At 48.8% G+C, this 15,012-nt stretch overlaps 1 protein-coding gene across 3 annotated transcripts; it reads left to right on the top strand.

Annotated features, from left to right (window-relative positions):
• Positions 1-2,032: 2,032 nt before the first annotated feature.
• Gsdma (gasdermin A) lies at positions 2,033-11,902 on the top strand. Of its 3 annotated transcripts, XM_028755181.1 has the most exons (11): positions 2,033-2,246; positions 2,440-2,620; positions 5,534-5,699; positions 6,703-6,799; positions 7,268-7,315; positions 7,654-7,680; positions 8,207-8,227; positions 8,843-8,997; positions 9,410-9,524; positions 11,372-11,445; positions 11,660-11,902. In XM_028755181.1, the coding sequence occupies exons 1-11, from the start codon at positions 2,033-2,035 to the stop codon at positions 11,900-11,902; spliced, it is 1,341 nt and encodes a 446-aa protein (XP_028611014.1). The 3 variants fall into 3 exon arrangements, with proteins under 3 accessions (XP_028611014.1, XP_028611015.1, XP_028611016.1); XM_028755182.1 differs by lacking the exons at positions 7,654-7,680; positions 8,207-8,227 and having other exon boundaries at positions 7,268-7,319; positions 8,799-8,997; XM_028755183.1 differs by lacking the exons at positions 2,440-2,620; positions 5,534-5,699; positions 7,654-7,680; positions 8,207-8,227 and having other exon boundaries at positions 2,190-2,246; positions 7,268-7,319; positions 8,799-8,997.
• Positions 11,903-15,012: the final 3,110 nt, after the last annotated feature.

Here is a 15,012-nt window from a genome sequence, read left to right as displayed (position 1 = left end):
GAGGCAGGAATCAACAGGCTGATGCACACAAAGAAGAAGGACACGTTCTGAGCTGCTCTGCTGCCTGTAGTCCCTGAACATACAGGATTTATCACGCATCACTCCCAAAAGGCCTCAGATGAATCGCGGGTGCGTCCAAATGGGCCATAATGATACCAGAGAAGTGATCCTCCTGCACATGTTCACACACATGCGTGAGTGACACACACAGAGACACACACACACATGCGCACACAGCCAACTCCCACTGCCTCCCTTGCTCCCCAAAGTCCACAAGCAAACTTTCAGTCGCCATTTCTTTCTGTCTCAGCCCCAGCTACACAGACACCTGCCTGGCATCTCCCTACCACCCCCTCATCTCTTAGGAGGCCAGGGCCCAGGGCCTGAGGCAGGGCACACTTCAAACAGGTTGATGCTGTTCTCCTGGAAGTGGAACAAAAAGGGGTGGGGTCATTTTAGGTAGGCGGGGTCTGTGGGAACCTAAATCCCCGCCTCCACAGAGGCATAAAGCTGCCTGTCCTGGTAAGGGACATTCAGTCATTCTCTCAACCTGTCTATAGACAGAACAAGCTCTGGTTCCTCACCACACACCTGGCTGCCGGACAGGACCCAGCATCACTCCCTCCCTGGTAAGATCGTGTCAGCTGAGAAGGTAGGGGGATATTCTGGGGTTTTAGGGGAAAGGTTGAGACCAAACGGGCATGAGATTTCTTATCCTTTATCATGGTCATAAAGTCCCCTGAATTTCACTGAGAGTAGGAATCATGGTAGGCCTTAGAGAGAAGACAGGTAGCCCTTTGAGTGCCTGTTTGGTGAAGGGTAGGTACTTCTAGGTACATTCAGTTGGTTCCTCTAGGGACATATGCCATCACAACCCTTCCAGGAAAAGGCACATTATAGATGTCAGGGTGGCCCCATATATCTGTGTACGCTCCTGTTTCTCTGCCTCTGTCAAGTACTACAGAAAGGTGAGGCCCATGGAGACTGGCTGATGTGTCTGACCTCTTCCACCCACCAGGAAAATCTGGGTGTGTCTCCTGGATGCCCAGGTGAGATACCTCAACTTCAAGACAGAGACCTAAGATGTCATACTTCCAGTCTTTGCAGCTCCCACATCCTCTTGGACACTCTTCCCCCAGCATGTCTCCCAGGACCACATTCAATCTTTCTATCCTTCTTTCTACCAGACACGGTGCCTGGTGCTGATGCTGTAGAGGTGACTAAGGCCCATTTCCTGCCCTCTGGGAAGTCACAGTTGAGTAGGCGAGGCAGTCAGGTGAACAGGTGGTAACAAGATGAATTAGCAGGTGTTTCAGAAGTGGATACACAAGGCGCCTTGGGAATACAGGCAGAGTCACCAAAATGCCCAGGGAAGTAAAGGGGTGAGCAGGTGGTCTGAGTTGCATCTTATAGGACAACTATGAATTCTTTTGATTGGAAAGGGGATAGATCGTAAGCAGAACTAACAAAGGCAAAGAAGCAAGCGGGACAGAGCCTGGGAAACTGGCCCACATTTAGCCATGTTGTTGGGAGGCGGGTGGAAGAGAAGTGCAGGGTACGAGCAAGTATACCCTTGCCAAGAAAAGGACAACTGAGGAAGCTGCCCAGCTCTGACTGCCGAGGCTCCTGGGCCCAGTGGGGTTGCTTCCTTTCCCTAGTGTCCCCAGGTCCTAATTTCAACTGTCCCTTAGTGTTAGAGGAAGCCTCCCTTCCCCTGTTGATGACATATTCCAGCTGGGCTCTGTGGCAGTGAAGAAATGAAGATGGAATGAGAAAAGAAGAACCCTTGGCAAAGGGGAGGGCTGGCATCTTGTGTCAGCTGTGTGAACTCTAGTGCCTGGGATCTTCCATCACAAAAGAAGGACTCCTTGGGCTCTTTCCAGATCCAACATTCAAAAACCCAGGCGGCTCTAATTGTGTCCCCCAGCTCTAGGAGTGAAGCCTGGTGACAACCACTTTACAAAGTCCTTACCAGGTCTTGACGACCCTGGCAGCCACCTTGACATTCTCCATCTCTTTCTCCACAGAGACAATGACTATGTTTGAGAATGTCACCCGGTCTCTAGCTAGACAGCTGAACCCTCGAGGGGATCTGACACCCCTAGACAGCCTCATTGACTTCAAACGCTTCCATCCCTTCTGCCTGGTGCTGAGGAAGAGGAAGAGCACACTATTCTGGGGAGCCCGCTATGTCCGCACCGACTACACTCTCCTGGATGTGCTGGAGCCTGGCAGCTCCCCCTCAGGTCAGCCTCTCAAGCAGAGTTGGGCTCTGAAGGATTCTGTAGGGCTAGGGCCAGCCACCTGGACCACAAAGAAGATTCTCAAGCTCTTCCCCCTGATGTGGTTAGGTGTCATCAAGCCCAAAGTTCTCTCTAGGGATGCTGACAAGTGGGGGTGCTTCCCAGCTCAGCTCCTTCTGTCTTTTCCCTCCTGCAGATCCAACAGACAGTGGGAGCTTTGGCTTTAAGAATATGCTGGATGCCCGAGTAGAGGGGGATGTGGACGTGCCAAAGACAGTGAAGGTAAAGGGGACTGCGGGCCTGTCGAGAAGCAGCACACTGGAGGTGCAGACACTCAGCGTGGCTCCCAAGGCTCTGGAGAACCTGCACAAGGAGAGGTGAGAGAGGACGGGGGTGAGGGGCTGACAGGATGGGGTTTGGCAGTGTGCAGATGATGCTTTGAGTCACAGGTGGAGGATAGGCCCCTCACCCTGACCTTTACCAATCCCTGAAGAGAATTCTCCTGGGGGTGGGAAAAGAGCTCGGTGGTGAGGAACCCCAGCTTTCTTTGCTAGAGCAAGATGAAACGGAGGACAGGTCCTAAGGTCCCTTCAACCCTAAGATGCTGAAATGCAATGGAAAAGTCAGAAGTTTGTAGTAACTGTCCCTTACTGAGACTGTCCGGCCCTCTACTCCCATAAAACAGGCCTCAGACTGGCTCCATCCACACACCTGGGGACCACTGCCCGAGCAAAAAGGGGTGTGGCAGAACCAATGTTCATACACGGCTCTGGCACGCGTCTGGCTTGACAGGGAACCTGACTTTTAAATAATTAAGTAGTGGTTGACAGAAGCAGGTGAGGACTTGAGAGGCCGGAAGGGGAAAGAAAGGCTTGAGTCATCCAGTAAACATTTACAGAGTTCTCACTGAGTGTTAAGTACCCTACTACATGCTGGTGTACCTAGAACATCTACATCCAAGAACCTTGAGGTGTAGGAGGGTGAAAACTACAGAAGAAGAGTAATTATCCGAGGCTGGAGAGATGGCTCAGAGGTTAAGAGCACTGGCTGCTCTGAGAGAGGTCCTGAGTTCAATTCCCAAGAGTAATTAGTTAGTTGGGCGTGGTGGTGCATGCCTTTAATCCCAGCACTTGGGAGGCAGATGGAGGAGAATCTCTGAGTTCGAGGCCAAGCCTCATCTACAGAGTGAATTCCTGGGCAGCCAGGGTTACACAGAGAAACTCTGTCTTGAAAAACCAAGAACTAAAGAGTAGCTACGGAATGCAAGAAGCAATAAGAGCATGAGAAGCATTCAGCTGGACTTGCAGCAAGGGGAGGGGCTTCTGGCTGGGGACGTGAGGCAAATCCTCACGCGGCAGTAGTCTTGGATTCAGCCTTGAATGATGGGTATAAATTGGTCATGCAAGGAAAGGAGACGGGCTTTACAGAGACGTATAGGTGAGATGTCTGTTTTGAGATGTCTCCAAACCAATAGGAACCACCAACTAGCCAGTGCCCAGATGCAAAGAAGGGAGAGACAAATAGATGAAGCAAAAGATGGAGGTAAAGACGGAGGGTGGACTTAGAGTAGATAGGAACCAGAAACAGGTCCAGGAGTTCAAGTATCGGACACCAGGGAGAGCCCAACTCGATTCCCTGACGCTGCTTTGATGTGTGTCGTGACTGCCCTGACCAGATGGAAGAAGTGCATTAGAGAGAGGAAGGTGGACAGAAACACACTGTCCCGCTATCCATCAGAGAAATAAAATGAGGACATGAGCTGGGGGGAGTGGCCAGGATGCGGGGAGCCATGGCCAGGATGCAGGGAGGCGTGGGTGCCAGGTTTATTGCAAAGGATGATGAAGTGGGTTAAACTCAGCAGCTGACTGCAGGGTGACAGATTTGTTAAAGATGACTCCGAGTCGTAGTGACCTAGGTTGTGTCATTACAAGACATTAAATATGACAAACAAGTGACACAAACAGGAAGGCCAGCGAGATGTAGTTCTGTGGGGACGATTGTCAGCTCCTTTTGTGTCACAGCTGGAGTGCTACCTGAGACTGTTGAACAGGTAGCAGGAAAGGGGGCTGGAAACTCAGAGAGGTCGCCGTAAAGATGCACACTTGGGGGTCAGCAAGATACAGAGTAAGATGGTAGGAATCAGGTCGAGGGTGGATGAGGAAGTTGGAGAACACTCAAAGAACGGAGGCAGAAAAACAGAATCTTGGGGACTGGAAAGGCGGCTTAGTGGCTGAGAGCACTTGCTGCTTTTGCAGAGGACCTGAGTTCAGTTCCCAGTTGTGACACATTAGTGAGTTCACAAGCACCTGTAACTCCAGCTGCAGGGGATCTAATGCTTTCTTCTGACCCCCGACCCCCACATACATACCCGACCCCCACTCACGTACATACAAACACACAGACTCATGAGTGTACAACACACACATACACACACGAAACACCAAAATCTCAGAGGGCATAAAATATTAAGGTTCCAAATCAATTGGAAAAGGGAAGTCAGACGTTGTGTGATTTAGGAGCCAGAAAGACAAGAGCAGACGAAACAGCATGCAATTGGAAGCCCAGAGAAGACAGGAAGGCACAGAAGGACAGAAGATCCAGTGCGGTCCACAGTTAGGGAGATCACCCAGTTTAGTGAGGGGGGGTCACTGTGATTTCAGCAGAGTGAGATTCCGATGGGGTGATGAAGACACAGATGGTGAGTGTGGCTTACCCTTTGAGAGATTTGCCTGTAGGTGAAGGAAAGAAGTAGGGTGGTGATTTGAAGGAGTATTCAGGAACAAAAGGAGATTTTGTAAGGATAGAGACATGTTTTCATACGGAAGCAAGAAGAAGGAGGAAGTGGAGAGGCCAGGTGTTGAGCCTCCAGCTGTTTGCACAGTTTATCTCAGCACCCTGGGAGGTAGTTGGCGTCATCTCTGTTTTATAGATGAGGCACCTCAGACTCAAAGCAGTTGCCCTGGCAGGAAGCAGAAGTCTGAGTGTGCACTGTGGCCTGATCTGAGCCCTCATTCCTTCCCTGGCACCGTACTGTCTAGGATTGACAGATTAAAAAGCAGACACTTCGGGACATAGTGGCACACCTTTAGTCCCAGTGCTTGAGAGGCAAAGGCAGGTGAATCTCTGTGAGTTCAAGGCCACCCTGGTCTAAACAGTCCATCCAAGGCTGTATAGTGGGACCCTGTCTCAAAAAAAAAAAATATATATATATATACACACACACAAAGCACAGGTGGTGGCCCTGGAGAGGAAACGCTGAGTGTGGTGTCTTTGTGCTTCTACTGCCTTAGGAAACTGTCAGCAGACCACCCATTCCTGAAGGAGATGTGGGAACGCGGGGAGAACCTGTATGTGGTGATGGAGGTGGTGGAAACCGTGCAGGAGGTCACTCTGGAGCGAGCTGGCAAGGCAGAGGGCTGCTTCTCTCTCCCTTTCTTTGCCCCACTGGGACTACAGGTTTGCTATGGACAGACACAGATAGAAATAGACAGAGACAGAGAGAGAGAGACCACATAAACCGTCCTTTGCTCAGTGGTACCCAGCACAGCTGGTCTCTATGTGGCACAGACAATATAGACCAGGTTAAGTGCTACAGGATTTGTCCTCATCCCTCCCCTGCTCTCCTGCCAAAGCTGAAAAGCAGAACTCCTGCCTGGTATGATGATACACACCAGTAATCCCAGAACTCTGAAGGCAAAGGCAGGAGGGTCACAGGTTCAAAGTCAATCTGGGCTACCTAGTAAGATCCCAGGATGAGGGCAGTTTCCTGCATTCAGAATGTTCTTACTTATGGATGAGTCACATGGTTAAAGCCCAGTAGAAATAAATGCATCTCTTATAATCTATACATACATCTAGTGAGTGTGTTCAAGAGGAATGGTACGGGATTGGGAGCCAGGAGAGAGCCAGGGGAAGACTTCCTGAATGAGATAAGAACGGGCAGCTGGTACAGAGAAGGAGGAACTTGGATGTGAGGCAGGATTATACACAGGCAAGTACTAGAGCAGGTCTGTCCAGTTCCCTTCCCCTGTCCAATCCAGAAGCAGGCATAGCTTGGTAGGAGGTGATCACGAGAAATGAATGGGAAGGGGGCTGGAGAGATGGCTCAGTGATTAAGAGCACTGACTGCTTTTCCAGAGGACCTGAGTTCAATTCCCAGCAACCATATGGTGGCTCACAACCATCTGTAATGGGATCTGATGCCCTCTTCTGGTGTGTCTGAAGCTACAGTGTACTCACATACATAAAATAAATAAATGAATATTAAAAAAAAAGAAACGAATGGAAAAGTTTCAAGGCCCATAACTTCAGAGCACAAAGAAAGGCAACTGGAGGTCCTACTGAAGGCTTTCCAACCACCTGTGTCCTCAAAGACTCTCAGACCTAGCCCTGTACCTGCATCCCGCCCCTCCTCCTATGGACCTCAGAGAACCCACAGATTCTCCTTGTGTAATCCTAGGGCTCCGTGAACCACAAGGAGGCTGTAACCATCCCCAAGGGCTGTGTCCTGGCCTATCGAGTGAGACAACTGATGGTCAATGGGAAAGATGAGTGGGGTGAGCAGAGACCAGCATGTTCTCTCCTCAAGATAAGGGTTGCCTGCAACCGTGCAGTAGCATCCTGGTTCTCTCTTGCAATGTGAGGGGATGGGGGTGGGGGTGGGCAGCATCTTATACTGCCCGTGGCTGGAGACAGAAAAAAGGTTGCTCTAGAAAAAAAGGTGAAGGAGACCTGAGTTTCAGGTGTCTCTGGGCACTGGGTAAGCTGTGGGGAGTGACCTGAAAGCCAAATGAACACAGCCTCTGACCTCAGCAAGCCCAAGGAAGAGACAGATCCTGACACCAGCACTGGTTCGGTGATTGGGGGTGGGAGTTGTATTGTAGACCAGAGCTTACAACTTCCAGTTGTAAAGGTCAGGTGAAGAATTAGATGGGGCATTTGAGGAGCTTTGGGCTTGAGGCTGAAAAAGGAAGGGTGTGGCAAGATGGTAATGACCGCCTGATGCCTTCTCTTGTCCCTTACAGACATTCCACACGTTTGCAATGACAGCATGCAAACCTTCCCTCCAGGAGGTAGGTGCACAGCTTACACATAGGCTCCCCACATAACTCTTTTGTCCCAGTGTTATCTGGTAAAGACTCCCACCCTAAAATAGTGGCAGCTCCTATAATCTATCCCCAAGAGCATCTGCTCTTGTTCCCTGGGTCCTCAGATGGATAGAGATATAATAAATACTGCCCAGAAGGAACAGAGAGACAGGGACCAATCCTCAATCAGAAACAGAGAGAGTTGGAGACGGGGTGTGTTCCAAAGCTATACAGCAGAGTTGTGAGGTTGTCTTGGCAACAGCTTCAGCAAGAGTCAGCAAAGAGTTTGTCGTCGTGACAGATGTTCTTTTTTGTGTTTTCAGGAAAGCCAGGAGAAGGGAAGTTCATACGTAAGTGTTCCCTTTGTTTCACAACTTTTTTGACTTAAGTTCAAAACCCTCGCCTTCCTTCCTCCTCCATGGGATGGACCAGGAAGATAGTGGGACAGATCTCAACAAACAGCTGTCCCTCAATTACAGCAGAACTTCCAATAAGAAGTTAGGATAAGAATAAGAAGTTCCAATAAAAACAGTAGAAAGGGGAGCTCTGTAGACAAGATGCGCAGGAGATCTCCTGCCCCAGACTTTTGTTGTCAGGGGCCTCATTAGCTGCAACCTGTTCCGCTTGTATCTGCTGCCAGTAAGTAGGGCAACTGGTGCTGAGTCACCTAGCTGCTGGGTGATACCAGTTCAGCCTGAGTGCCCTTTTCACACTGTATTAGTTCTTCTGCTCCATGCTTGCCTCCGGGGACTGGAGCAAGAGGATTCTGAAGACAGCTGGGTTTTAGAAGGGCGGTGCTCTCGCATGCTCCCTGGGGACGGCTGCCATTTTGAAGAATTGTGTTCTTACCTGTCTATTTGCCTCTTATTTTCTCAGTGATCCAGGCATCTGATGTGGGTAAGGAGTTTTGTGCATTCTTTCAAAACTTTGCTACACAGGTATGGAGAGAAAGGCAAAGGCCGAGCCCTGGATCCTGGGATTATAGCAACTTCCAGGAAGCCAATCCCACCAACGCCGACTAGACGTATTTTTAGGATTCAGGTCGCTAAACAGACAAGCTGTAGCTCGCAGCCATCCCTGGATACAGACCCACTGTTCTCTGAAACAGTCCCAGTCTCCTCATCATTAAATTGTCAAAGCCATTGTTTGTCCACAAACTCAAGAGAAGGGAAAACAGATTCCCCCGAAATGTCTGGGTGAAGTAGTTGAAACCGGAAGTCAGCTGTGCACTGATAGAGGATGAATCCTGGGATACGGGGGCGGTGACGGTAGTGCGAATAACCGTCATGTTAGCTGAAAGCGAGGGTCTAGTCCACCTCTTTGCTCCATCTTTCATAACAAGGCTTTAGCATCACTCCATAACCACACCCCTTGGTAAAGAGGAAAAGTCAGATTCAAGCTGGAAGCAGGGCACTGGGTCCTGAGGAAGGTGGCACGAAGCCTACAGAACGTACGGACAGGGTGAGAGGGCACCACGTGAAGGAGTGCCTGCCACATTAACTGTGTCCCTAGGGGAGATGCACGAAGACTTCAAGACATTAAAAGAAGAGGTTCAGCGAGAGACTCAAGAAGTGGAGAAGCTGAGTCCAGTGGGGCGAAGCTCCCTACTCACTTCTCTCAGACATCTCCTAGGAAAGAAGAAAGAGCTCCAGGACCTTGAGCAGACGGTGAGAGCTCGGACACAAGAAGTGTGTGTGTGGGGTGGGGGAGCTGTGGAAGAAATAGCAGATATTCTTCCCAAGGCTGGCCAAGTGTACCTCGGCTGCTGGGCCACCACTGGCCCCTTTGTCCCTGAAACAGAGCCTCAGTACAGGGTCCCCGGAAGTGGTGCGCGCCCTCTGATGGCCAGAGGGTAGCCATAGGCCTGTGGCGCCCTCTGCTGGATAAAAGCTTGGGCCTTCCAGAGCTCAAAACCCAGGGACCAAGGAGGCTACTACCAGTCTAGCACTTACTAGGACCGGACCACACGAAAGAGAAACAGGAGGTGGGAGAGAGTCAACCTTGGTTCAGAGATTACTGTGTGCCAAGTGCTAGGTTAAACCTTTACCTGGAGTATTAGTCACCCAGTTTTCCACACAGCTTGAAGGGGCTCTAGACAAGGGACACGAGGTGACCCTGGAAGCACTTCCCAAAGATGTTCTGCTGTCAAAGGACGCTATGGATGCCATCCTCTACTTCCTTGGGGCTCTGACAGGTGAGTGAGAAATGAGTCGGGTGGGTTTCTTTCGAAGAGTAAATCGTGTGAATGAATTCCCAAATGAATGACACCAGGTGGCTTATATTACAGTAGTTCGAGTGTGTGTGTATGTGTACAAACATACACAAGGCCTGAATTCAATCCTGGTGAGAGAGAGAGAGAGAGAGAGAGAGAGATATCACCACCAAATTGGTTTCAGTTCGTCCATTTTTATTTTTTGCTACTTTTTTCAAACCTTCTGCATGGGGCTAAGTCCATCACTTCCACGTTGCTTGCCCACCTGTTAGCTTGCCCGCCTGTTAGATTGCCTGCCTGTTAGAGTGCCTGCCTGTTAAATTGCCCACCTGTTAGCTTTAATTTCAGAATCACTACTCTTCTGATATTGTACCTGTATTTTCTCCTCCCCTCCACATGACACATTTTCCCAATTAAAAAACAAAAACTCGCCGGGCGGTGGTGGCGCACGCCTTAAATCCCAGCACTCGGGAGGCAGAGGCAGGCGGATTTCTGAGTTCGAGGCCAGCCTGGTCTACAGAGTGAGTTCCAGGACAGCCAGGACTACACAGAGAAACTCTGTCTCGAAAAACAAAACAAACAAACAAAAAAAAAACAAAAAAAAAACAAAAACTCAGGCAGTGGTGGCGCATGCCTTAAATCCCAGCACTTGGGAGGCAGAGGCAGGCAGATTTCTGAGTTCAAGGCCAGCCTGGTCTACAGAGTGAGTTCCAGGACAGCCAGGGCTACACAGAGAAACCGTCTCGAAAAAAAAAAAAAAAAAAAAAAAAAAAAAACAAACAAACAAAAAACTCTGAGTCCTTTAGACATAAGCCGAGACGTTTCCTACTTTTTTCAAGGGTCATAAGACGGCTCAGTGAGCAAAGGTTCTTGCCACCAAGCCTGACCTTGTGAATTCAATTCCCTGACCCACACTGGGGAGGACCAACTCCTACAATTTGTCTTCTCCCTCCATATACACACCATGACACGCACCTGAGTGTGCTTGAACACATACATGTATATGTTCATGTGTACACACAACATATACACACATACAAGTGGGGGAAGAGCTAGGCATACTAGGCACTGGAGAGACAGAAGCAGGAGGATCTCCGTGAGTTCAAGGCCTGGTCTACATAGTGAGTTCCTGGATGACCAGAGCTACATAGTAAGACCCTGTCTCCAAAAGAAAAATTGTGGGTGGGTGGAGAACTTTCTGTCAAATGCCAAGCCCAAAGGAAACTCCTCAGCTATAGCTCCCTTAACACCCTGGATAATCACAGTGTGGTAGGTAGCTCATGCCTATAATTCCAACACTCAGGAAATTGAGGCCAGAGGATCACTGTAGATCTGAGGCCACCTTGGGTACAGAGTCCCTAACTTAACGCTGGGCTACAGAATGAGATCCTGTCTCAAAAACAAATAGAAAGCACATGACTTCTCCCCAAAACTGCAGCGAAAGATTAGAATTTGGGTTGGCGTTGTTTTTTAGATGCGGTCTCACTATGTAGCCCTGGCTGGCCTAGAACTCCCTATGTAGAACAATCTGGCCTCGAACTCACAAAGGTCCATATACCTCTGCCTTCCAAATGTTAAGATTAAAAGTGTGTGTCACTTTACCCGTCAAGGATCACAACTTTTTTAATTTAATGGCCAGCAAAGGTGTGTGTAATAGAACAGATGTTCAGGTATGCATAGATGGAGGGGTGGATGGCTGGACAGACAGATGGATGCGTGAATGCATGGATTGATTTATTAGAGTGTGCTAACACTGTCTGGAGTCTATAGTTCCTTCTGTACCAGCAACACACTGTTTTGTTTTTTTCTTTCCCTGCTTTTCCCTCCAGTGCTAAGTGAAGCCCAACAGAAGCTTCTAGTAAAATCCTTGGAGAAAAAGATCCTACCAGTGCAGCTGAAGCTGGTGAGAAAAAGTGACAGATGCCAGGGAGAGTTTGGGGGTGGGGAGCACTAGAACCAATGGGAGCATGCAGACCTACTGTGCTCAGAGGTCCCAGCGTTTTCCCTAGGGAAAAGTCTTCTCCTCTCCCTAGATGCTTAGGGTAATCTCCTGCCTCTGGTAGAAGAGAGAAAGGCTTCCCAGCTCCTCATTTCCAGGTCACCTTGGTCCCTTGCAGGTCGAAAGCACCATGGAGCAGAACTTCCTGCAAGATAAAGAGGGTGTTTTCCCCCTGCGGCCTGATCTGCTCTCCTCCCTGGGAGAGGAGGAACTGACCCTAACGGAAGCACTGGTTGGGCTAAGTGGCCTGGAAGTCCAGAGATCAGGCCCCCAGTACACGTGGGATCCAGACACTCTCCCCCACCTGTGCGCCCTCTACGCTGGTCTCTCCCTCCTTCAGCTGCTAAGCAAGGATTCCTAATGCTCCTTCTCTGCCTGCTTTCCTAATGCCTTCCCAGCCTGACTGTGCTCTATCTCCAAGACACTGCAAGAGCCTCCAGGCTGAGGACTACTGAAATGCCAGCCAGCTCATCCACAGTCACCAAGTTCCTCCTGCTTTACTGTCTGTCTATCTCTGTCTGTCCTCCAGCTCAGCACCCACTAAGTCCATCTCCTGATGCTTAAATCCCGAAGATACAGAATCATTCAAACCCTTACAACTTTGAGCCACTTCATTAAGGGGGGAAAAGGGCCTGGGGTGGTGGTGGTGGTGGTGGTGGTGGTACACAGCTTTAATCCCAGCACTCATGAGGCAGAAGCAGGTGAATCTCTTAAGTTCAAGGCCAGTGTGGTCTACAGAGTGAGTTGCAGGACAGCCAGGGCTACACAGGACAACCCTGTCTTGAAAAAACAACAACAAAAACCACATTTATTTCTTAGTCTAATCCATCCCATGAGTGCCTCCAAAAAAAAATATTAGCCTTACAAGAATGAATGGAAAATATTATGTCAATCCTAGGACAAGTCGTCTTCTCTTTTTGTTTTTTTGTTTTTGTTTTTCCTGTAAAGGGAATCATTCATTTGTGCCAGGTAAAGAAACAGACATTATCCATACTTACATGGTACCACTCACACTGTTCCTCAGGCCAGTTGGAAAACGCTCCAAGAACTCAAAGGGTTAGAGTTTAGAATGTCTGCTTTCCATTGAGAAGATCATCCAAGCAGTGTGACCTCACCAAAGAGCCCATGTTCTCCACCCTGGTTGAGGGCACGGGAGAGGGAAAGGAGGGTCTAGAGGGCTGTGATACGAGCACAAAACAATACAATTTCAAGTGGACTAAGTAGAAAATGAAGGTGAGATCCTGTCTGAAAAAATATTAAATTAGAGCTGGAGAGCTGGCTCAGCGGTTAAGAGCACTGACTGCTCTTCCAGAGGTCCTGAGTTCAATTCCCAGCAACCACATGGTGGCTCACAACCATCTGTGATGGGATCCGATGCCCTTTTGTGGTGTGTCTGAAGACAGCTACAGTGTACTCATCATAAATAAATAAACCAAATAAATAAATAAAATTAAAGGAAGATGGAGGAGGGGCACCCAAGAATAACACCTGAACACGTTAAATCACTTTAAATCACTTTAAATCACTTTAAATCAGTGGTTTGACCTGTGGGTCACAGGACTTGCGTGTCAGATATCCTTCCTATCAGATATTTACATCATGACTCATAGCAGGGACAAAATTGCAGCTATGAAGTAACATTGAAAATAATCTTATGGTTGGGGGTCACCACAGCATGAGGAACCAGATTAAAGGGTCACGACAGTAGGAAGGTTGAGACTCACTGGTTTAAATCATAATTGCTTTCGTTTTGTTATCAACCTTCAACTCAGGATGGGTGTGGGAGACAATAATATGGATAGGCTTGGCCTGTATGTTATAATCTCATTAAACTTCTGGGCTCTCATCACCCTCTGCCTAAAGCTGGCTTTGAACATCTGTCACCAGTCTTGTTTATTTACATTTATGGAATGGGGTGCGTGTGTGCCATGGTATGCTGTCACAGGCCAGAGGACAACCTTTGAGAATTGGTTTTCCCCTCCCATCCTGTTAGGATCCAGGGACTGAAGTCATTCATCAGCCTGGGCAGCAAGCAGAACCTTCTCATATGACCCCTCAAACATCCCCGTCTCTTCCTCCCTCTTACATGAATGTGTATATCTGCACCACTTGTGTGTCTCATGCCCTCAGAGGCCTCAGGAGAGGGTTGGATCCCTGGAGGGAACTGGAGTATAGGTGGTTGTGAACCATCGTGTGGGTGCTGGGCTCAAACTCAGGAACCCTGGAAGAGCAGCCAGTGTTCTGAACCTCTGAGCTATCTCTCCAGCACGTGCGCACACACACACACACACACACACACACACACACACACACACACAATCTCTTAAATCATTTTTTATGAGTAGAATCTATCTCCAAGACTGCAGGCTCCAGGAGTCAGAATCTCCCCCTCCTTACCCACCTCCTTGGCAAAGTTAGTTCCTCCACACAGCAAGAACTCATGATGGGTTGTAAAAAACTTCATAGTTAGCCGTCCTCCCCGATGTCAGCATCTTCTGAAACCTTCAGGTCTATTGCTTGCTCTCTGCTGACTTGTCTCCTTGTGATATAAACTTAACAGAGAGATGAGCTAATATCTCAACCATCCAGAAGGGTAACTTCTCAACCATCCAAAAGGGTAACTTCTTTGATTGGAAGGACGAACAACAAAGACGGTCTGTTTTCTCCTTTTACCGTTCCCTCACACCCACAGTCCCCAGTGTCTCATGTGGGTGCTTTACTAAGTTTATCTCTGTGTTCATTCAAAAGTTCTGATCCCTGTCCCCCAGCCCTGAAGGGTGGGGTGAGAGGACCACTCAGGTGAACAGGTCCTGGTGTGTGCCCCAAAACTGGAGCACACGTTTCTGTTTGGCAAGTGACTATTTAACACAGAGTTATTTGTCACAATAGAATAAAAATAATTGAAAAGATATGTAGGGACACCAGCAAGGTAGCTCAGCAGGTGAAGCCCCTTGCTGCCAAGCCTCATGACCTGACTTCAATTGCCAGACCCCCAGATGGTAGAAAGAGAGAACTTCTGAAAGTTGTCCTCTGGCTTCTACACGTACATCATGGTGAAAGTGCCCCCCCCAAATAAGTAAATAAGTGTAATTTTTAAAAGATATGTAGGACTGGAGAGATGGCTCAGTGATTAAGAGCACTGACTGCTCTTCCAGAAGACCCAGGTTCAACTCCCAACACCCACATGGCAGCCTATAACTGTAACTCCAGTTCCAGGGGATCCAACACTCTCACACAGACATACATGCAAGCAAAACACCCATGCACATAAAATAAATAAAATAATAATAATAAAAAAAGAGTCAGGCAGTGGTGGGACAGGAAGGCCTTTAATCCCAGCCCTGGGGAGGCAGAGGCAGGTCAGACTGATCTACAGAGCAAGTTCTAGAACAACCAAAGCTACACAGAGAAACCCCATTCTACAAAACCAAAGACAGAGAGGGAGAGAGGGAGAGAGGGAGAGGGAGAGAC

Source organism: Grammomys surdaster, unplaced genomic scaffold (genome assembly GCF_004785775.1).
Source record: "Grammomys surdaster isolate TR1022 unplaced genomic scaffold, NIH_TR_1.0 126048, whole genome shotgun sequence".
In the NCBI taxonomy this organism is placed as follows: domain Eukaryota; kingdom Metazoa; phylum Chordata; class Mammalia; order Rodentia; family Muridae; genus Grammomys; species Grammomys surdaster.
The sequence above is the reverse complement of the archived record's forward strand: the minus strand, read 5'-3'. Positions and strand labels throughout refer to the sequence as shown.

What these genes read in the sequence shown, in the direction of transcription:
- Gsdma (XM_028755181.1), top strand. Translation starts at nt 2,033, where the DNA reads ATGACTATGTTTGAGAATGTCACCCGGTCTCTAGCTAGACAGCTGAAC. An exon ending in AGGAGAAGGGAAGTTCATAC is followed by an intron (nt 7,681 to 8,206) that starts GTAAGTGTTCCC and finishes TTATTTTCTCAG; the next exon opens with TGATCCAGGCATCTGATGTG. An exon ending in CTTCCTTGGGGCTCTGACAG is followed by an intron (nt 9,525 to 11,371) that starts GTGAGTGAGAAA and finishes TTTTCCCTCCAG; the next exon opens with TGCTAAGTGAAGCCCAACAG.